Source organism: Oncorhynchus kisutch, linkage group LG14, assembly GCF_002021735.2.
Source record: "Oncorhynchus kisutch isolate 150728-3 linkage group LG14, Okis_V2, whole genome shotgun sequence".
Lineage (NCBI taxonomy): Eukaryota > Metazoa > Chordata > Actinopteri > Salmoniformes > Salmonidae > Oncorhynchus > Oncorhynchus kisutch.
The window spans coordinates 851845-876222 of record NC_034187.2 but is presented as its reverse complement, the minus strand read 5'-3'; the positions used below and the strand labels follow the sequence as shown (position 1 = coordinate 876222).

The window sequence follows — 24378 nt, the reverse complement described above, 5'->3', positions numbered from 1 at the left end:
ATGTGCTTATAGCCTACTAGCCATGTGCTTATAGCCTACTGCCATGTGCTTATAGCCTACTGCCATGTGCTTATAGCCTACTGCCAGTGCTTATAGCCTACGGCCATGTGCTTATAGCCTACTGCCATGTGCTTATAGCCTACTGCCATGTGCTTATAGCCTACTGCCATGTGCTTATAGGCCTACTGCCATGTGCTTATAGCCTACTGCCATGTGCTTATAGCCTACTGCCATGTGCTTATAGCCTACTGCCATGTGCTTATAGCCTACTGCCATGTGCTTTAGCCTATGCCATGTGCTTATAGCCTACTGCCATGTGCTTATAGTCCTACTGCATGTGCTTATAGCCTACTGCCATGTGCTTATAGCCTACTGCCATGTGCTTATAGCCTACTGCCATGTGCTTATAAGCCTACTTACTCTGCCATGGTGCTATAGCCTACTGACATGTGCTTATAGCCTACTGCCATGTGCTTATAGCCTACTGCCATGTGCTTATAGCCTACTGCCATGTGCTTATAGCCTACTGCCATGTGCTTATAGCCTACTGCCATGTGCTTATAGCCTACTGCCATGTGCTTATAGCCTACTGCCATGTGCTTATAGCCTACTGCCATGTGCTTATAGCCTACTGCCATGTGCTTATAGCCTACTTGCCATGTGCTTGATAGCCTACTGCCATGTGCTTATAGCCTACTGCCATGTGCTTATAGCCTACTGCCATGTGCTTTATAGCCTACTGACATGTGCTTATAGCCTACTGCCAATGTGCTTATAGCCTACTACATGTGCTTATAGCCTACTGCCATGTGCTTATAGCTACTACCATGTGCTTATAGCCTACTGCCATGTGCTTATAGCCTACTGCATGTGCTTATAGCCTACTGCCATGTGCTTATAGCCTACTGCCATGTGCTTATAGCCTACTGCCATGTGCTTATAGCCTACTGCCATGTGCTTATAGCCTACTGCCATGTGCTTATAGCCTACTGCCATGTGCTTATAGCCTACTGCCATGTGCTTATAGCCTACTGCCATGTGCTTATAGCCTACTGCCATGTGCTTATAGCCTACTGCCATGTGCTTATAGCCTACTGCCATGTGCTTATAGCCTACTGCCATGTGCTTATAGCCTACTGCCATGTGCTTATAGCCTACTGCCATGTGCTTATAGCCTACTGCCCATGTGCTTATAGCCTACTGCCATGCCTTGCCATGTTATAGCCTACTGCCATGTGCTTATAAGGCCTACTGCCATGTGCTTATAGCCTACTAACATGTGCTTATAGCCTACTAACATTGGCTATCAGCCATACTGCCATGTGCTTATAGCCTACTGCCATGTGCTTATAGCCTACTGCCATGTGCTTATAGGCCTACTACCATGTGCTTATAGCCTAACTGGCCATGGGCTAATAGCCTACTGCCATGTGCTTATAGCCTACTGGCCATTGTGCTTATAGCCTACTGCCATGTGCTTAGCCTAGCCATTTATAGCCTACTGCCATGTGCTTATAGCCTACTGCCATGTGCTTATAGCCTACTGCCATGTGCTTATTAGCCTACTCCATGTGCTTATAGCCTACTGCCATGTGTTATTAGCCTACTGCATGTGCTTATAGCCTACTGCCATGTGCTTATAGCCTACTGCCATGTGCTTATAGCCTACTGCCATGTGCTTATAGCCTACTGCCATGTGCTTATAGCCTACTGCCATGTGCTTATAGCCTACTGCCATGTGCTTATAGCCTACTGCCATGTGCTTATAGCCTACTGCCATGTGCTTATAGCCTACTGCCATGTGCTTATAGCCTACTGCCATGTGCTTATAGCCTACTGCCATGTGCTATAGCCTACTGCCATGTGCTTATAGCCTACTGCCATGTGCTTATAGCCTACTGCCATGTGCTTATAGCCTACTAACATGTGCTTATAGCCTACTAACATGTGCTTATAGCCTACTGCCATGTGCTTATAGCCTACTGCCATGTGCTTATAGGCCTACTGCCATGTGCTTATAGCCTACTGCCATGTGCTTATAGCCTACTGCCATGTGCTTATAGCCCTACTGCCATGTGCTTATAGGCCTACTGCCATGTGCTTATAGCCTACTGCCATGTGCTTATAGCCTACTAACATGTGCTTATAGCCTACTGCCATGTGCTTATAGCCTACTGCCATGTGCTTATAGCCTACTGCCATGTGCTTATAGCCTACTGCCATGTGCTTATAGCCTACTGCCATGTGCTTATAGCCTACTGCCATGTGCTTATAGCCTACTGCCATGTGCTTATAGCCTACTGCCATGTGCTTATAGCCTACTAACATGTGCTTATAGCCTACTAACATGTGCTTACAGCCTACTGCCATGTGCTTATAGCCTACTGCCATGTGATTATAGCCTACTGCCATGTGCTTATAGCCTACTGCCATGTGCTTATAGCCTACTGCCATGTGCTTATAGCCTACTACCATGTGCACATTACTGTGGTTATAATGTGAAGAAATAGCCTAATACGTTATCCACATTTTAAGCTAAACGTTCTGATCTGTTGCGTCAGTACATTGCAGTATGTTTTCAATATTTTTTTATTCTAGTGGTTTGGGATCTATCGCATCCCACAACTGTCCCAGACTATGTCTGGAATATTTATTTCTCGCACAGAATAGGTCAATTTATGTACTATATGGGATAGTAGATTGACATAGGCTAGTGTTTTTGCTGTTCGTTAGGCCTACTCATCTTGTTGGCTGACGAAAAGGAAATGTGAACAGTTCTTCCAATATCTTCAATATGCACCTCGGAATTGGATAAGGACATGTGCAGTTGCGTCCCTGATGTGTCTGTCTTCACTTGTAGCCTGTGAGAAAGACCCGATCACATGATGGAGAGCCGTGTGAGTGAGAGGTGCTTCGGAGTGCTCAGGGAGAAGGGCACAGCAGCCACTGGCCGCAAAAGTAATGTATTTTCTTTAGGGTGCATTACGGTCACAAAGGGGATGCCACTGTGAAATTCGAGGCATAATCAAGTGCTTGTCAAACTGTGACTGATGTGGTATGTACAGCGTGGCAAAAAAACAAAGCAGAGCTCATGCATTTCAAGCAACTTTTTTCCAATCATCATTAGAGTCCCATCATGCAGCCTTACAATGTATTAAACACCAAAACATACAGGCCAATGTTTGTAGAACAACTAAAGTTACATTATTAATGACTCTAAATTAAGCATCTAGGAGGACCTGTTTCTTTGTTGACCAAACAACACAGAATAGCCGCCGATTATCGTTTGGATAAAATATCCTTTCTATTTTATTAAGCTTTGTTCAATGGTATTATTTAAACTATAAACCATAAATAACGCCACGACATTCTAAGCAAATCTTGTCTGCTAAATGAACTAGTATAGCCCACAGCCATATGTCACAGCCAGATCAGGACCTAACATCAGGACAACTCAGAGTATGCTACAGCCAGTTCAGGACCTAACATCAGGACAACTCAGAGTAAACTACAGCCAGATCAGGGCCTAACATCAGGACAACTCAGAGTATGCTACAGCCAGATCAGGACCTAACATCAGGACAACTCAGAGTATGCTACAGCCAGATCAGGGCCTAACATCAGGACAACTCAGAGTATGCTACAGCCAGATCAGGACCTAACATCAGGACAACTCAGAGTATGCTACAGCCAGATCAGGACCCTAACATCAGGACAACTCAGAGTATGCTACAGCCAGATCAGGGCCTAACATCAGGACAACTCAGAGTATGCTACAGCCAGATCAGGACCTAACATCAGGACAACTCAGAGTATGCTACAGCCAGATCAGGACCTAACATCAGGACAACTCAGAGTATGCTACAGCCAGATCAGGGCCTAACATCAGGACAACTCAGAGTATGCTACAGCCAGTTCAGGACCCTAACATCAGGACAACTCAGAGTATGCTACAGCCAGATCAGGGCCTAACATCAGGACAACTCAGAGTATGCTACAGCCAGTTCAGGGCCTAACATCAGGACAACTCAGAGTATGCTACAGCCAGATCAGGGCCTAACATCAGGACAACTCAGAGTATGCTACAGCCAGATCAGGACCTAACATCAGGACAACTCAGAGTAAACTACAGCCAGATCAGGGCCTAACATCAGGACAACTCAGAGTATGCTACAGCCAGATCAGGGCCTAACATCAGGACAACTCAGAGTATGCTACAGCCAGTTCAGGGCCTAACATCAGGACAACTCAGAGTAAACTACAGCCAGATCAGGGCCTAACATCAGGACAACTCAGAGTATGCTACAGCCAGATCAGGACCCTAACATCAGGACAACTCAGAGTATGCTACAGCCAGATCAGGGCCTAACATCAGGACAACTCAGAGTATGCTACAGCCAGATCAGGACCCTAACATCAGGACAACTCAGAGTATGCTACAGCCAGATCAGGACCCTAACATCAGGACAACTCAGAGTATGCTACAGCCAGATCAGGGCCTAACATCAGGACAACTCAGAGTATGCTACAGCCAGATCAGGACCTAACATCAGGACAACTCAGAGTATGCTACAGCCAGATCAGGACCCTAACATCAGGACAACTCAGAGTATGCTACAGCCAGATCAGGACCTAACATCAGGACAACTCAGAGTAAACTACAGCCAGATCAGGACCCTAACATCAGGACAACTCAGAGTATGCTACAGCCAGATCAGGGCCTAACATCAGGACAACTCAGAGTAAACTACAGCCAGATCAGGGCCTAACATCAGGACAACTCAGAGTATGCTACAGCCAGATCAGGACCCTAACATCAGGACAACTCAGAGTATGCTACAGCCAGATCAGGACCCTAACATCAGGACAACTCAGAGTATGCTACAGCCAGATCAGGGCCTAACATCAGGACAACTCAGAGTATGCTACAGCCAGATCAGGGCCTAACATCAGGACAACTCAGAGTAAACTATTCTGTTCTTCTGAAATAAACGACATTTCCTTTATATCATGTTTCTTTAGACCTGTATAAAATAAATAATATATTAAATGTATTTTTTTAATTAAAAAGAAATGTAGATGTTTCAAAGGTCTGCATCAGTGGCTTGTAGGCTCAATTATTTTATGTTAATTAACGGTCAATTACCGTGAGAACGGCAGTTATTTGCTTGACAATCACTGTCTTGATAAAATTTCCGCCACAGCCTCATGTGTGACCAGTGGAAGGTGTCCTGACCTGTGCTCCATGTATGAGCTGAGAGGGTCCACACAGGCTGTGACCGCCCCGATGGTGAAACAGGCCTGGACCACAGCATCTGGATGGGACAGGACCGCCTGGACCACGTCTAATACATCTGTACATCTAGAGATAGAGACAGAGAGATAGTCAGGGTTAAGCCATCTAGAGATAGAGATAATCTACACAGACACAGGAAAGAGATTTAACCAGTGGATTATAAACAGAAAGATCATCAGTGACACCAGCAGCTAATGGAGGATATATCTGTCTGGTTGACTTCTGTAAGCTACATGCTACTATAACAGAGCTAATGGAGGGTATATCTGTCTGGTTGACTTCTGTAAGCTACATGCTACAATAACAGAGCTAATGGAGGGTATATCTGTCTGGTTGACTTCTGTAAGCTACATGCTACTATAACAGAGCTAATGGAGGGTATATCTGTCTGCTTGACTTCTGTAACTACATGCTACTATAATAGATGATCTTAGAGACCGGTACACAGCTTAATGCGTACATACCCAGGAGTGAGCAGCAGTAGTCGGGGCTTCCCTCCAGGTGCTCTCTGTGTCTCCAGGAAGCAGGACAGGTAGCGCTGGAAGTGGGAGGTGGAGAAACAATCACTGCAGTCTGGACCTGGACGGTAGACAACCCACCTACACATCAACACACATAGGGGAAACACTACAGTTAGACACAATCACTGTAGTCTGGACCTGGACGGTAGACAACCCACCTACACATCAACACACACAGGGGAAACAATACAGTTAGACACAATCACTGTAGTCTGGACATGGATGGTAGACAACCCACTTACACATCAACACACACAGGGGAAACAATACAGTTAGACACAATCACTGCAGTCTGGACCTGGACGGTAGACAACCCACCTACACATCAACACACACAGTTAGGAACACCACAGTTAGGAACACCACAGTTAGGAACACCACAGTTGGGAACACCACAGTTGGGAACACCACAGTTAGGAACACCATAGTGGGGAACACCACAGTTAGGAACACCACAGTGGGGAACACCACAGTTGGGAACACCACAGTTGGGAACACCACAGTTGGGAACACCACAGTTGGGAACACCACAGTTGGGAACACCACAGTTAGGAACACCACAGTGGGGAACACCACAGTGGGGAACACCACAGCTAGGAACACCACAGTGGGGAACACCACAGTTAGGAACACCATAGTGGGGAACACCACAGTTAGGAACACCACAGTGGGGAACACCACAGTGGGGAACACCACAGTTAGGAACACCACAGTTAGGAACACCATAGTGGGGAACACCACAGTTAGGAACACCACAGTGGGGAACACCACAGTTAGGAACACCACAGTGGGGAACACCACAGTTAGGAACACCACAGTGGGGAACACCACAGTTAGGAACACCACAGTTAGGAACACCATAGTGGGGAACACCACAGTTAGGAACACCACAGTGGGGAACACCACAGCGGGGAACACCACAGTGGGGAACACCAGTTAGGAACACCACAGTGGGGAACACCACAGCTAGGAACACCACAGTGGGGAACACCACAGTTAGGAACACCATAGTGGGGAACACCACAGTTAGGAACACCACAGTTGGGAACACCACAGTTAGGAACACCACCGTTAGGAACACCACAGTGGGGAACACCACAGTTAGGAACACCATAGTGGGGAACACCACAGTGGGGAACACCACAGTTTCACCACAGTTAGGAACACCACAGTGGGGAACACCACAGTTAGGAACACCATAGTGGGGAACACCATAGTGGGGAACACCACAGTGGGGAACACCACAGTTTCACCACAGTTAGGAACACCACAGTGGGGAACACCACAGTTAGGAACACCACAGTGGGGAACACCACAGTTAGGAACACCATAGTGGGGAACACCACAGTTAGGAACACCACAGTGGGGAACACCACAGTTAGGAACACCACAGTTAGGAACACCATAGTGGGGAACACCACAGTTAGGAACACCACAGCGGGGAACACCACAGTTAGGAACACCACAGTTAGGAACACCACAGTGGGGAACACCACAGTTAGGAACACCACAGTGGGGAACACCACAGCGGGGAACACCACAGTGGGGAACACCACAGTTAGGAACACCACAGTGGGGAACACCACAGTTAGGAACACCACAGTGGGGAACACCACAGTGGGGAACACCACAGTGGGGAACACCACAGTTAGGAACACCACAGTTGGGAACACCACAGTTAGGAACACCACAGTGGGGAACACCACAGTTAGGAACACCATAGTGGGGAACACCACAGTGGGGAACACCACAGTTTCACCACAGTTAGGAACACCACAGTGGGGAACACCACAGTTAGGAACACCACAGTGGGGAACACCACAGTTAGGAACACCATAGTGGGGAACACCACAGTTAGGAACACCACAGTGGGGAACACCACAGTGGGGAACACCACAGTTAGGAACACCACAGTTAGGAACACCACAGCAGGGAACACCACAGTTAGGAACACCACAGTTAGGAACACCACAGTGGGGAACACCACAGTGGGGAACACCACAGCGGGGAACACCACAGTGGGGAACACCACAGTGGGGAACACCACAGTTAGGAACACCACAGTTAGGAACACCACAGTTAGGAACACCACAGTTAGGAACACCACAGTGGGGAACACCACAGTGGGGAACACCACAGTTAGGAACACCACAGTTAGGAACACCATAGTGGGGAACACCACAGCGGGGAACACCACAGTGGGGAACACCACAGTGGGGAACACCACAGTTAGGAACACCACAGTGGGGAACACCACAGTTAGGAACACCATAGTGGGGAACACCACAGTTAGGAACACCACAGTTAGGAACACCACAGTGGGGAACACCACAGCGGGGAACACCACAGCGGGGAACACCACAGTTAGGAACACCACAGCGGGGAACACCACAGCGGGGAACACCACAGTTAGGAACACCACAGTGGGGAACACCACAGTTAGGAACACCACAGTGGGGAACACCACAGTTAGGAACACCACAGTGGGGAACACCACAGCGGGGAACACCACAGCGGGGAACACCACAGTGGGGAACACCACAGTTAGGAACACCACAGTGGGGAACACCACAGTGGGGAACACCATAGTGGGGAACACCACAGTTAGGAACACCACAGTGGGGAACACCACAGTTAGGAACACCACAGTTAGGAACACCACAGCGGGGAACACCACAGCGGGGAACACCACAGTTAGGAACACCACAGCGGGGAACACCACAGCGGGGAACACCACAGTTAGGAACACCACAGTGGGGAACACCACAGTTAGGAACACCACAGTGGGGAACACCACAGTTAGGAACACCACAGTGGGGAACACCACAGCGGGGAACACCACAGTGGGGAACACCACAGTTAGGAACACCACAGTGGGGAACACCACAGTGGGGAACACCACAGTGGGGAACACCACAGTTAGGAACACCACAGTTAGGAATACCACAGTTGGGAACACCATAGTGGGGAACACCACAGTTGGGAACACCACAGCGGGGAACACCACAGTCAGACACATACTGTACTGTGGGTCAGAGTTATAGTTCTTATTGTCTCACCTTCCTCCTTCTCTATTCAGCTGGACCAGGAAGTTAACCAGTCTGTTCTTGTGGCTGCCCGGTAGTCCAGAGATGATGGTTATAACCACCTGTTATCATACAAACACACAGGTACATCAGACTCCTGGACAATCAACAACATGTGGTAAGTAGTGGGAGCTGGGAAGACAGAATAGTAATCTGTATTAGTTACCTTGTCAACTGTCCTGTGAGAGGGTTGGTTACCTTGTCAACTGTCCTGTGAGAGGGTTGGTTACCTTGTCAGTCTGTCCTGTGAGAGGGTTGGTTACCTTGTCAACTGTCCTGTGAGAGGGTTGGTTACCTTGTCAACTGTCCTGTGAGAGGGTTGGTTACCTTGTCAACTGTCCTGTGAGAGGGTTGGTTACCTTGTCAGTCTGTCCTGTGAGAGGGTTGGTTACCTTGTCAGTCTGTCCTGTGAGAGGGTTGGTTACCTTGTCAGTCTGTCCTGTGAGAGGGTTGGTTACCTTGTCAGTCTGTCCTGTGAGAGGGTTGGTTACCTTGTCAACTGTCCTGTGAGAGGGTTGGTTACTTTGTCAGTCTGTCCTGTGAGAGGGTTGGTTACCTTGTCAACTGTCCTGTGAGAGGGTTGGTTACCTTGTCAACTGTCCTGTGAGAGGGTTGGTTACCTTGTCAACTGTCCTGTGAGAGGGTTGGTTACCTTGTCAGTCTGTCCTGTGAGAGAGTTAGTTACCTTGTCAACTGTCCTGTGAGAGGGTTGGTTACCTTGTCAACTGTCCTGTGAGAGGGTTGGTTACCTTGTCAACTGTCCTGTGAGAGGGCTGGTTACCTTGTCAACTGTCCTGTGAGAGAGTTGGTTACCTTGTCAACTGTCCTGTGAGAGGGTTGGTTACCTTGTCAACTGTCCTGTGAGAGGGCTGGTTACCTTGTCAACTGTCCTGTGAGAGGGTTGGTTACCTTGTCAATCTGTCCTGTGAGAGGGCTGGTTACCTTGTCAACTGTCCTGTGAGAGAGTTGGTTACCTTGTCAACTGTCCTGTGAGAGGGTTGGTTACCTTGTCAGTGCGTCCTGCCAGAGGGTTCCTGGTGTCTGGCGTGGAGAACAGTGCCCCCAGGTGGTCATCCTGGATGGGCTCCTGACCCACACTGCTCAGAGCAAAGTGCTGTAGGAACCTGTTGGAACACAGCAGCATTAGGAAGCATGTTATGGTGGTTCAATGGGAGAACACTTGGGCTATTGGCAGGCAGGGTGGGACATCTACACATATATACTACTGGTCAAAAGATTGAGGAAGAAAATCAAAGAAAATTGTCCATTGAAATAACATCAAATTGATCAAAAATACAGTGTAGACATTGCTAATGTGGTAAATTACTATTGTAGCTGGAAACGGCAGATTTTTTATGGAATATCTACATAGGCGTACAGAGGCCCATTATCAGCAACCATCACTCCTGTGTTCCAATGGCACGTTGTGTTAGCTAATCCAAGTTCATCATTTTAAAAGGCTAATTGATCATTAGAAAACCCTTTTGCAATTATGTTAGAACAGCTAAAAACCGTTGTCCAGATTAAAGAAGCACTAAAACTGGCCTTCTTTAGACTAGTTGAGTATCTGGAGCATCAGCATTTGTGGGTTAGATTACAGGCTCAAAATGGCCAGAAACAAAGAACTTTCTTCTGAAACTCGTCAGTCTATTCTTGTTCTGAAAAATGAAGGCTATTCCATGAGAGAAATTGCCAAGAAACTGAAGACCTCGTACAATGTTGTGTGCTACTCCCTTCACAGAACAGCGCAAACTGGCTCTAACCATAATAGAAAGAGGAGTGGGAGGCCCTGGTGTACAACTGAGCAAGAGGACAAGTACATTAGCGCCTCACAAGTCCTCAACTGGCAGCTTCATTAAATAGTACCCGCAAAACACCAGTCTCAACGTCAACAGTGAAGAGGCGACTCCGGGATGCTGGCCTTCTAGGCAGAGTTCCTCTGTCCAGTCTCAATGTCAACAGTGAAGAGGAGACTCCGGGATGCTGGCCTTCTAGGCAGAGTTCCTCTGTCCAGTCTCAATGTCAACAGTGAAGAGGAGACTCCGGGATGCTGGCCTTCTAGGCAGAGTTCCTCTGTCCAGTCTCAATGTCAACAGTGAAGAGGAGACTCCGGGATGCTGGCCTTCTAGGCAGAGTTCCTCTGTCCAGTCTCAACATCAACAGTGAAGAGGTGACTCCGGGATGCTGGTCTTCTAGGCAGAGTTCCTCTGTCCAGTCTCAACATCAACAGTGAGGAGGCGACTCTGGGATGCTGGCCTTCTAGGCAGAGTTCCTCTGTCCAGTCTCAACGTCAACAGTGAAGAGGTGACACCGGGATGCTGGCCTTCTAGGCAGAGTTCCTCTGTCCAGTCTCAACGTCAACAGTGAAGAGGCGACTCCAGGATACTGACCTTCTAGGCAGAGTTCCTCTGTCCAGTCTCAACGTCAACAGCGAAGAGGCAACTCCAGGATGCTGGCCTTCTAGGCAGAGTTCCTCTGTCCAGTCTCAACACCAACAGTGAGGAGGCGACTCTGGGATGCTGGCCTTCTAGGCAGAGTTCCTCTGTCCAGTCTCAACGTCAACAGTGAAGAGGTGACACCGGGATGCTGGCCTTCTAGGCAGAGTTCCTCTGTCCAGTCTCAACGTCAACAGTGAAGAGGCGACTCCAGGATACTGACCTTCTAGGCAGAGTTCCTCTGTCCAGTCTCAACGTCAACAGCGAAGAGGCAACTCCAGGATGCTGGCCTTCTAGGCAGAGTTCCTCTGTCCAGTCTCAACGTCAACAGTGAAGAGGCAACTCCAGGATGCTGGCCTTCTAGGCAGAGTTCCTCTGTCCAGTCTCAACGTCAACAGTGAAGAGGGGACTGCAGGATGCTGGCCTTCTAGGCAGAGTTCCTCTGTCCAGTCTCAACGTCAACAGTGAAGAGGCGACTCCGGGATGCTGACCTTCTAGGCAGAGTTCCTCTGTCCAGTCTCAACGTCAACAGTGAAGAGGCGACTCCGGGATGCTGACCTTCTAGGCAGAGTTCCTCTGTCCAGTCTCAACGTCAACAGTGAAGAGGCGACTCCGGGATGCTGGCCTTCTAGGCAGAGTTCCTCTGTCCAGTGTCTGTGCTCTTTTGCCCATCTTAATCTTTTATTTTTATTGGCCAGTCTGAGATATGGCTTTTTCTTTGCAACTCTGCCTAGAAGGCCAGCCTCCCGGAGTCAGTCCCCTCTTCACTGTTGGCGTTGAGACGGGACAGAGGAACTCTGCCTAGAAGGCCAGCATCCCGGAGTCAGTCCCCTCTTCACTGTTGAACTGAGAATGATAAACTTGGATTAGCTAACACAATGTGCCATTGGAACACAGGAGTGATGGTTGCTGATAATGGGCCTCTGTACGCATATGTAGATATTCAATAAAAAAATCTGCCATTTCCAAGTACAATAGCCATTTACAACATTAACAATGTCTACACTGCATTTCTGATCAATTTGAAGTCATTTTAATGAACAAAAAATGTGCTCTTCTTTCAACAACATGGACATTTCTAAGTGATCTCAAACTTGTGAGTGGTAGTGTGTGTATATATATTAGAGGTCGGCCGATTAATTAGGGCCCAATTCAAGTTTTCTACTGACTCTGAAAAACACCAAAAGAAAGATGCCCAGGGTCCCTGCTCATCTGCGTGAACGTGCTTTAGGCATGCTGCAAGGAGGCATGAGGACTGCACATGTGGCCAGTGCAATAAATTGCAATGTCCGTACTGTGAGATGCCTAAGACAGTGCTACAGGGAGACAGGACGGACAGCTGATCGTCCTCAAAGCGGCAGACAACATGTAACAAAACCTGCACAAGATCGGTACATCCAAACATCACACCTGCGGGACAGGTACAGGATGGCAACAACAACTACCCGAGTTACACCAGGAACACACAATCCCTCCATCAGTACTCAGACTGTCCTGAATAGGCTGAGAGAGGCTGGACTGAGGGCTTGTAGGCCTGTTGTAAGGCAGGTCCTCACCAGACATCACCGGCAACAACGTCGCCTATGGGCACAAACCCACCGTCGCTGGACCAGTGCGTTACACCGAGGCCTGTCCTCCCGGAGCGGGATCGATCTGGAGGTGGAGGGTCCGTCATGGTCTGGGGCGGTGTGTCACAGCATCATCGGACTGAGCTTGTTGTCATTGCAGGCAATCTCAATGTTGTGCGTTAAAGGGAAGACATCCTCCTCCCTCATGTGGTAACCTTCCTGCAGACTCATCCTGACATGACCCTCCAACATGACAATGCCACCAGCCATACTGCTCCTTCTGTACATGATTTCCTGCAAGACAGGAATGTCAGTGTTCTGCCATGGCCATTGAAAAGCCCGGATCTCAATCCCATTGAGCACGTCTGGGACCTGTTGGATCGGAGGGTGAGGGCTAAGGCCATTCCCCCCAGAAATGTCCGGGAACATCCAGGTGCCTTGGTGGAAGAGTGGGGTAACATCTCACAGCAAGAACTGGCAAATCTGGTGCAGTCCATGAGGTGGAGATGCACTGCAGTACTTAATGCAGCTGGTGGCCACAACAGATACTGACTGTTACTTTTGATTTTGACCCCCCCTTTGTTCAGGAACACATTATTCAATTTCTGTTAGTCACATGTCTGTGGAACTTGTTCAGTTTATGTCTCAGTTGTTGAATCTTGTTACGTTCATACAAATATTTACACATGTTAAGTTTGCTGAAAATAAACACAGTTGACAGTGAGAGGACCTTTCTTTTTTTGCTGAGTTTATATATATATATATACAGTTAAAGTCAGAAGTTTACATACACTTATGTTGGGGAGTCATTAAAACTTGTTTTTCAACCACTCCACAAATGTCTTGTTAACAAACTATAGTTTGGCAATTAGGTTAGGAAATCTACTCTGTGCATGACACTAGTCATTTCTCCAACAATTGTTTACAGACAGATTATTTCACTTATAATTAACTGTATCACAATTCAAATGGGTCAGAAGTTTACATACACTAAGTTGACTGTGCCTTTAAACAGCTTGGAAAATTCCAGAACATGATGTCATGGCTTTAGAAGCTTCTGATAGGCTAAATTACATCATCTGAGTCAATTGGAGGTGTACCTGTGGATGTATTTCAAGGCCAATCTTCAAACTCAGTGCCTCTTCGCATTACATCATGGGAAAATTAAAAGAAATCAGCCAATACCTCAGAAAAAAAATTGTAGACCTCCACAAGTCTGGTTCATCCTTGGGAGCAATTTCCAAACGCCTGAAGGTACCACGTTCATCTTTACAAACAATAGTACGCAAGTATAAAAACCATGGGACCACGCAGCCGTCATACCGCTCAGGAAGGAAACGCGTTCTGTCTCCTAGAGAAAAGTGCAAATCAATCCCAGAACAACAGCAAAGGACTTTGTGAAGATGCTGGAGGAAACAGGTACAAAAGTATCTATATCCACAGTAAAACGAGTCCTATATCGACTTGAAAGGCCGCTCAGCAGGGAAGAAGCCACTGCTCCAAAACTGCCATAAAAAAGCCAGACTACGGTTTGCAACTGCACATGGGAACAAAGGTCATCATTTTTGGAGAAATGTCCTCTGGTCGGATGAAACAAAAATTGAACTGTTTGGCCATAATGACCATTGTTAAGTTTGGAGGAAAAAGGGGGAGGCTTGCAAGCTGAAGAACACCATCCCAACCGTGAAGCATGGGGGTGGCAGCATCATGTTGTGGGGGTGCTTTGCTGCAGGAGGGACTGGTGCACTTCACAAAATATATGGCATCATGAGGTAGGAAAATTATGTGGATATATTGAAGCAACATCTCAAGACATCAGTCAGGAAGTTAAAGCTTGGTCGCAAATGGGTCTTCCAAATGGACAATGACCCCAAGCATACCTCCAAAGTTGTGGCAAAATGGCTTAAGGACAACAAAGTCAAGGTATTGGAGTGGCCATCACAAAGCCCTGACCTCAATCCTATAGAACATTTGTGGGCAGAACTGAAAAAGCGTGTGCGAGCAAGGAGGCCTACAAACCTGACTCAGTTACACCAGCTCTGTCAGGAGGAATGGAGGAAATATGCCTCATAAAATGTTTTGTGGCTGGTAAAATTTGGGCACCCACCGGCCACTGCGGCTGTTAATTTCCCACCCTGCTGGCAGGTGTGATACATACGGCAACAGCCCGTTGTCTTCACAAGGGGAGTAGGTACAAGTACATTTTTTATAATTTTTTTATTGAACCTTTATTTAACGTTAATAACAAATTCTTATTTACAATGACGGCCTACCCTGGCCAAACCCTTCTCTAACCCGAACGACACTGGGCCAATTGTGTGCCGCCCTATGTGACTCCCGATCACTGTCGGTTGTGATACAGCCCAGGATCAAACCAAGGTCTGTAGTGACGCCTCTAGCAATTGCGATGCAGTGCCTTAGACCGCGGCGCCACTCGGGAGCCTACATGTCCTGTTCTGGTAGCTGGGACTATGAGGCCTTCAGGCTGCCTCTATGTGGTAGGTAGTGTATACTAGGTAGTGTATACATAAATCTCCTGTTCTGGTAGCTGGGACTATGAGGCCTTCAGGCTGCCTCTATGTGGTAGGTAGTGTATACTAGGTAGTGTATACTAGGTAGTGTATACATACATCTCCTGTTCTGGTAGCTGGGAGTACGAGGCCTTCAGGCTGCCTCTGCGTTTGGCCACAGGCGGGGCGTGGCAGTCATGCAACCACTGCAGTCTGGAGTGCCTTGAGGGACAACATGGATCAACAACATTACTCCTAATATTGACATTTCTGACAGATCAAAGTCAGATCACTTTACGTAGAAGTCGTAGAGTAAGTGCCAGTTCGTTACTGTGACTCACATGTTCCTCTGATCCCAGGTCAGCTGTTCTCTGTCCACCAGCTGCAGAGAGAGTCCAGAGTCTGACCCCTGCCACACTGGTAACACCTGCAACAACAATACAACACCTAAACAACCACAATACAACACAACCACAATACAACACCTAAACAACCACAATACAACACAACCAAAATACAACACAAACAACCACAATACAACACCTAAACAACCACAATATAACACAACCACAATACAACACCTAAACAACCACCATACAACACATAACAACCACAATACAACACCTAAACAACCACAATACTACAACACAACCGCAATACAACACCTAAACAACCACAATACAACACCTAAACAATCACCACACAACACAACCACAATACAACACCTAAACAACCACAATACAACACATAAACAACCACAATACAACACAACACCTAAACAACCACAATACAACACCTAAACAACCACCACACAACACAACCACAACACAACACAACCACAATACAACACATAAACAACCACAATACAACACATAAACAACCACAATACAACACAACCACAATACAACACCTAAACAACCACAATACAACACATAAACAACCACAATACAACACAACCACAATACAACACCTAAACAACCACAATACAACACATACACAACCACAATACAACACCTAAACAACCACAATACAACACATACACAACCACAATACAACACCTAAACAACCACAATACAACACCTAAACAACCACAATACAACACAACCACAATACAACACCTAAACAACCACAATACAACACATAAACAACCACAATACAACACAACCACAATACAATACCTAAACAACCACAATACAACACAACCAAAATACAACACAAACAACCACAATACAACACCTAAACAACCACAATATAACACAACCACAATACAACACCTAAACAACCACCATACAACACATAACAACCACAATACAACACCTAAACAACCACAATACAACACCTAAACAATCACCACACAACACAACCACAATACAACACATAAACAACCACAATACAACACAACCACAATACAACACCTAAACAACCACAATACAACACCTAAACAACCACCACACAACACAACCACAATACAACACAACACCTAAACAACCACAATACAACACCTAAACAACCACAATACAACACCTAAACAACCACAATACAACACAACCACAATACAACACCTAAACAACCACAATACAACACAACCACAATACAACACAACCACAATACAACACCTAAACAACCACAATACAACACCTAAACAACCACAATACAACACCTAAACAACCACAAAACAACACATAAACAACCACAATACAATACAACCACAATACAACACAACCACAATACAACCACAATACAACACCTAAACAACCACAATACAACACCTAAACAACCACAATACAACACAACCACAATACAACACCTAAACAACCACAATACAACACATACACAACCACAATACAACACCTAAACAACCACAATACAACACATACACAACCACAATACAACACCTAAACAACCACAATACAACACATACACAACCACAATACAACACCTAAACAACCACAATACAACACAACCACAATACAACACCTAAACAACCACAATACAACACATAAACAACCACAATACAACACAACCACAATACAATACCTAAACAACCACAATACAACACAACCAAAATACAACACAAACAACCACAATACAACACCTAAACAACCACAATATAACACAACCACAATACAACACCTAAACAACCACCATACAACACATAACAACCACAATACAACACCTAAACAACCACAATACAACACCTAAACAACCACAATACTACAACACAACCACAATACAACACCTAAACAACCACAATACAACACCTAAACAATCACCACACAACACAACCACAATACAACACAACCACAATACAACACCTAAACAACCACAATACAACACATAAACAACCACAATACAACACAACCACAATACAACACCTAAACAACCACAATACAACACAACCACAATACAACACAACACCTAAACAACCACAATACAACACCTAAACAACCACAATACAACACCTAAACAACCACAATACAACACAACCACAATACAACACCTAAACAACCACAATACAACACAACCACAATACAACACAACCACAATACAACACATAAACAACCACAATACAACACCTAAACAACCACAATACAACACCTAAACAACCACAATACAACACCTAAACAACAACAATACAACACCTAAACAACCACAATACAACACCTAAACAACCACAATACAACACAACCACAATACAACACCTAAACAACCACAATACAACACCTAAACAACCACAATACAACACCTAAACAACCACAAAACAACACATAAACAACCACAATACAATTCAACCACAATACAACCACAATACAACACCTAAACAACCACAATACAACACCTAAACAACCACAATACAACACAACCACAATACAACACCTAAACAACCACAATACAACACATACACAACCACAATACAACACCTAAACAACCACAATACAACACATACACAACCACAATACAACACCTAAACAACCACAATACAACACATAAACAACCACAATACAACACCTAAACAACCACAATACAACAGATAAACAACCACAATACAACACAAACAGCAACACCTAAACAACCACAATACAACACATACACAACCACAATACAACACCTAAACAACCACAATACAACACATACACAACCACAATACAACACCTAAACAACCACAATACAACACATACACAACCACAATACAACACCTAAACAACCACAATACAACACATAAACAACCACAATACAACACAACCACAATACAACACCTAAACAACCACAATACAACACCTAAACAACCACCACACAACACAACCACAATACAACACAACACCTAAACAACCACAATACAACACCTAAACAACCACAATACAACACCTAAACAACCACAATACAACACAACCACAATACAACACCTAAACAACCACAATACAACACCTAAACAACCACAATACAACACCTAAACAACCACAATACAACACCTAAACAACCACAAAACAACACATAAACAACCACAATACAATACAACCACAATACAACACAACCACAATACAACACCTAAACAACCACAATACAACACATACAACCACAATACAACACCTAAATAACCACAATACAACACATACACAACCACAATACAACACATACACAACCACAATACAACACCTAAACAACCACAATACAACAGATAAACAACCACAATACAACACATAAACAGCAACACCTAAACAACCACCACACAATGCAGTAATAACCAACCTTGTGAGTAGAAGGCTCTGTGACTGACTGACCTGTTAGTACAAGGCTCTGTGACTGACTGACCTGTTAGTACAAGGCTCTGTGACTGACTGACCTGTGAGTAGAAGGCTCTGTGACTGACTGACCTGTGAGTAGAAGGCTCGGTGACTGACTGACCTGTGAGTAGAAGGCTCTGTGACTGACTGACCTGTGAGTAGAAGGCTCTGTGACTGACTGACCTGTTAGTACAAGGCTCTGTGACTGACTGACCTGTGAGTAGAAGGCTCTGTGACTGACTGACCTGTGAGTAGAAGGCTCGGTGACTCTGTGAGCGTGGCTGGAGGCTGAAGACCAAACAGTGGTCGTCACTGTGGAGAGGGAAGGGCAGGTGGGACAGCAGAGCAGCTTCATACTGTACAAACAGAGCTGCCACCACGCTCGACGAGTCCTGGCGGACACAAGATAGCAGACACAGAGAGATATGGGGGACAGTGCTGGAATGTATAACAACCCCACAGACAGAAAAGGCACAGTAACAATAACAGAACCATGGTTGGTCCGACATAGCACCCTATTCTCACACAACACCCACACACATACATATGAACAACACACACACACACACACACACACACACACACACACACACACACACACACAGACACACACACATCATATGCTGCTGCTACTCTGTTCTTTATTTTAATATTATTATCTATCCTGATGCCCAGTCACTTTACCCTGCCTTCATGTACATATCTACCTCTAATACCTTATTATTATCTATCCTGATGTCACTTTACCCTGCCTTCATGTGCATATCTACCTCAAATACCTTATTATTATCTATCCTGATGCCTAGTCACTTTACCCTGCCTTCATGTACATATCTACCTCTAATACCTTATTATTATCTATCCTGATGTCACTTTACCCTGCCTTCATGTACATATCTACCTCAAATACCTTATTAAATCAAATCAAATTTTATTTGTCACATACACATGGTTAGCAGATGTTAGTGCGAGTGTAGCGAAATGCTTGTGCTTCTAGTTCCGACAATGCAGTAATAACCAACAAGTAATCTAGCTAACAATTACAAAACTACTACCTTATAGACACAAGTGTAAAGGGATAAAGAATATGTACATAAAGATATATGAATGAGTGATGGTACAGAGCAGCATAGGCAAGATACAGTAGATGGTATTGAGTGCAGTATATACATATGAGATGAGTATGTAAACGAAGTGGCATAGTTAAAGTGGCTAGTGATACATGTATTACATAAGGATGCAGTAGATGATATAGAGTACAGTATATACGTATGCATATGAGATTAATAATGTAGGGTATGTAAACATTATATTAGGTAGCATTGTTTAAAGTGGCTAGTGATATATTTTACATCATTCCCATCAATTCCCATTATTAAAGTGGCTGGAGTTGAGTCAGTGTGTTGGCAGCAGCCACTCAATGTTAGTGGTGGCTGTTTAACAGTCTGATGAACTTGAGATAGAAGATGTTTTTCAGTCTCTCGGTCCCAGCTTTGATGCACCTGTACTGACCTCGCCTTCTGGATGATAGCGGGGTGAACAGGCAGTGGCTCGGGTGGTTGTTGTCCTTGATGATCTTTATGGGTGGTGTAGGTATCCTGGAGGGCAGGTAGTTTGCCCCCGGTGATGCGTTGTGCAGACCTCACTACCCTCTAGAGAGCCTTACGGTTGTGGGCGGAGCAGTTGCCGTACCAGGCGGTGATACAGCCCGACAGGATGCTCTCGATTGTGCATCTGTAGAAGTTTGTGAGTGCTTTTGGTGACAAGCCGAATTTCTTCAGCCTCCTGAGGTTGAAGAGGCGCTGCTGCGCCTTCTTCACGATGCTGTCTGTGTGGGTGGACCAATTCAGTTTGTCTGTGATGTGTACGCCGAGGAACTTAAAACTACTACCCTCTCCACTACTGTCCCATCGATGTGGATAGGGGGGTGTTCCCTCTGCTGTTTCCTGAACTCCACAATCATCCTTCGTTTTGTTGACGTTGAGTGTGAGGTTATTTTCCTGACACCACACTCCGAGGGCCCTCACCTCCTCCCTGTAGGCCGTCTCGTCGTTGTTGGTAATCAAGCCTACCACTGTTGTGTCGTCCGCAAACTTGATGATAGAGTTGGAGGCGTGCGCGGCCACGCAGTCGTGGGTGAACAGGGAGTACAGGAGAGGGCTCAGAACGCACCCTTGTGGGGCCCCAGTGTTGAGGATTAGTGGGGTGGAGATGTTGTTGCCGACCCTCACCACCTGGGGGCAGCCCGTCAGGAAGTCCAGTACCCAGTTGCACAGGGCGGGGTCGAGGCCCAGGGTCTCGATCTTGGTGACGAGCTTGGAGGGCACTATGGTGTTAAATGCCGAGCTGTAGTCGATGAACAGCATTCTCACATAGGTATTCCTCTTGTCCAGATGGGTTAGGGCAGTGTGGAGTGTGGTTGAGATTGCATCGTCTGTGGACCTATTTGGGCGGTAAGCAAATTGGAGTGGGTCTAGGGTGTCAGGTAGGGTGGAGGTGATATGGTCCTTGACTAGTCTCTCAAAGCACTTCATGATGACGGAAGTGAGTCCTACGGGGCGGTAGTCGTTTAGCTCAGTTACCTTAGCTTTCTTGGGAACAGGAACAATGGTGGCCATCTTGAAGCATGTGGGAACAACAGACTGGGATAGGGATTGATTGAATATGTCCGTAAACACACCAGCCAGCTGCCGTCTGGGCCTGCAGCCTTGCGAGGGTTGACACGTTTAAATGTTTTCCTCACGTCGGCTGCAGTGAGGGAGAGTCCGAATGTTTTAGTTGCGGGCAGTGTCAGTGGCACTGTATTGTCCTCAAAGCGGGCAAAAAAGTGATTTAGTCTGCCTGGGAGCAAGACATCCTGGTCCGTGACGGGGCTGGTTTTCTTTTTGTAATCCGTGATTGACTGTAGACCCTGCCACATACCTCTTGTGTCTGAGCCGTTGAATTGAGATTCTACTTTGCATATCTACCTCAAATACCTTATTATTATCTATCCTGATGTCTACTTTTGTGACGATGTTGCCGCTTGTTATAGACCACCTTCAGCCCCTAGCGGAGTCCTGGACACCTTATGTGAATTGATTGCCCCCCATCTATCATCAGAGTTCGTGGTGACCTAAACTGGGATACGCTTAACACCCCGGCCGTCCTACAATCTAAGATAGATGCCATCAATCTCACAGAAATGATCAAGGAACCTACCAGGTACCACCCTAAATCCGTAACCATGGGCACCCTAATAGATATCACCCTGACCAACTTGCCCTCTAAATACACCTCTGCTGTCTTCAACCAGGATCTCAGCGATCACTGACTCATTGCCTACGCCCGTTATGGGTCCGCAGTCAAACGATCACCCCTAATCACTGTCAAATACGCCCTAAAACACTTCTGCGAGCAGGCCTTTCTAATCGACCTGGCCCAGGTATCCTGGAAGGATATTGACCTCATCCCGTCAGTAGAGGATGCCTGGTTGTTCTTTAAAAGGGCTTTCCTCACCATCTTAAATAAGCATGCTCCTTTCAAAAAATGTAGAACTAAAAACAGATATAGACCTTGGTTCACTCCAGACCTGACTGCCCTTGACCAGCACAAAAACATCCTATGCGTACTGCACTAGCATCAATTAGACCCCACAATATGAAACTTTTCAGGTAAGTCAGGAACCAATATATACAGTCATTTAGGAATGCTAAGGCTAGCTTTTTAAACAGAAATTTGCATCCTGCAACACTAATTCCAAAAAGTTTTCGGACAGTGTAAAGTCCATGGAGAACAAGAGCACCTCCTCCCAGCTGCCCACTGCACCGAGGCTAGGAAACACTGTCACCACTGATAAATCCACGATAATCGAGAATTTCAAGGAGGATTTCTATACGGCTGGCCATGCTTTCCACCTGGCTACCCCAACCCCGGCCAACAGCCCTGCACCCCCCACAGCAACTGGCCCAAGCCCCCCCCCCCCCCGCGCCGCTTCTCCTTCACCGGCTGGCCATGCTTTCCACCTGGCTACCCCAACCCCGGCCAACAGCCCTGCACCCCCCCAAGCCCCCCCTCCCCGCTTCTCCTTCACCGGCTGGCCATGCTTTCCACCTGGCTAACCCAACCCCGGCCAACAGCGGCGTAAAAGAGGGGGGGGCAATACAAATAGTCTGGGTGGCCATTTGAGTAGTTGTTCATCAGTCTTATGGCTTGGGGGTAGAAACTGTTTAGAAGCCTTATGGACCTAGACTTGGTGCTCCAGTACCGCTTTCCATGCAGTAGTAGAGAGAACAGTCTATGACTAGGGTGGCTCGCGTCTTTGACAGTTTTTAGGGCCTTCCTCTGACACCGCCAGGTGTAGAGATCCTGGATGTCAGAAAGCTTTGTCCCACTGATGCACTGGACCGTATGCACTACTCTCTGTAGGGCCTTGCGGTCGGAGGCCTAACAGTTGCCATACCAGGCAGTGATGCAACCAGTCAGGATGCTCTCGATGGCGCAGCTGTAGAACCTTTTGAGGATCTGAGGACCCATGCCAAATCTTTTCAGTCTCCTGAGGGGGAATCAGTTTTGTCGTGCCCCCTTCACGACTGACTTGGTGTGCTTGGACCATGTTAGTTTGTTGGTAAAGTGGACACCAAGGAACTTGAAGCTCTCAACCTGCTCCACTACAGCACCGTCAATGAGAATGGGGGGTGCAAATGCAAATGAATCACTTAAAAATCATACAATGTTATTTTCTGGATTTTTGTTTTAGATTCCGTCTCTCACAGTTGAAGTGTACCTATGATAAAAATGACAGACCTCTACATGCTTTGTAAGTAGGAAAACCTGCAAAATAGGCAGTGTATCAAATACTTGTTCTCCCCACTGTACGTGCTCGTAGTTTGTCTATTTTATTATCCATTGATTGTACGTTGGCTAATAGGACCGATGGTAAAGGTAGATTACCCTCTCGGCGACGGATCCTTACAAGGCACCCGGACCGTCATCCATCATTTCTCCGTCTTTTCCTCCTGTGAATAACAGGGATGAGGGCATTGTCGGTTGTCTGTAGGAAATCCTTCCCATCCAACTCGTTGAAGAAGAAGAATTCCTCCAGTACGAGGTGAGTAATCACTGTCCTGATATCCAGAAGCTCTTTTCAGTCATAAGACACGGTGGCAGAAACATTATGTACACAATAAGTTACAAATAAC

At 46.3% G+C, this 24378-nt stretch overlaps 1 protein-coding gene across 2 annotated transcripts in view; it reads right to left on the bottom strand.

Annotated features, from left to right (window-relative positions):
- The window catches only part of dnaaf9 (dynein axonemal assembly factor 9), a 127804-nt gene that overhangs the window by 23879 nt on the left and 79547 nt on the right, over positions 1-24378 (bottom strand). For both annotated transcript variants that reach the window (XR_004202635.1, XM_031787621.1), the window contains exons 21-27: positions 19444-19590; positions 15758-15843; positions 15537-15638; positions 9910-10027; positions 8877-8965; positions 5761-5895; positions 5237-5362 (exon numbers count right to left, since the gene is read on the bottom strand). Coding sequence is in view for 1 of the 2 variants with exons in the window: in XM_031787621.1 (XP_031643481.1) it covers positions 5237-5362; positions 5761-5895; positions 8877-8965; positions 9910-10027; positions 15537-15638; positions 15758-15843; positions 19444-19590 (803 nt within the window). In the remaining variant the exon portion in view is untranslated. The remainder of the gene's footprint in view (positions 1-5236; positions 5363-5760; positions 5896-8876; positions 8966-9909; positions 10028-15536; positions 15639-15757; positions 15844-19443; positions 19591-24378) is intronic.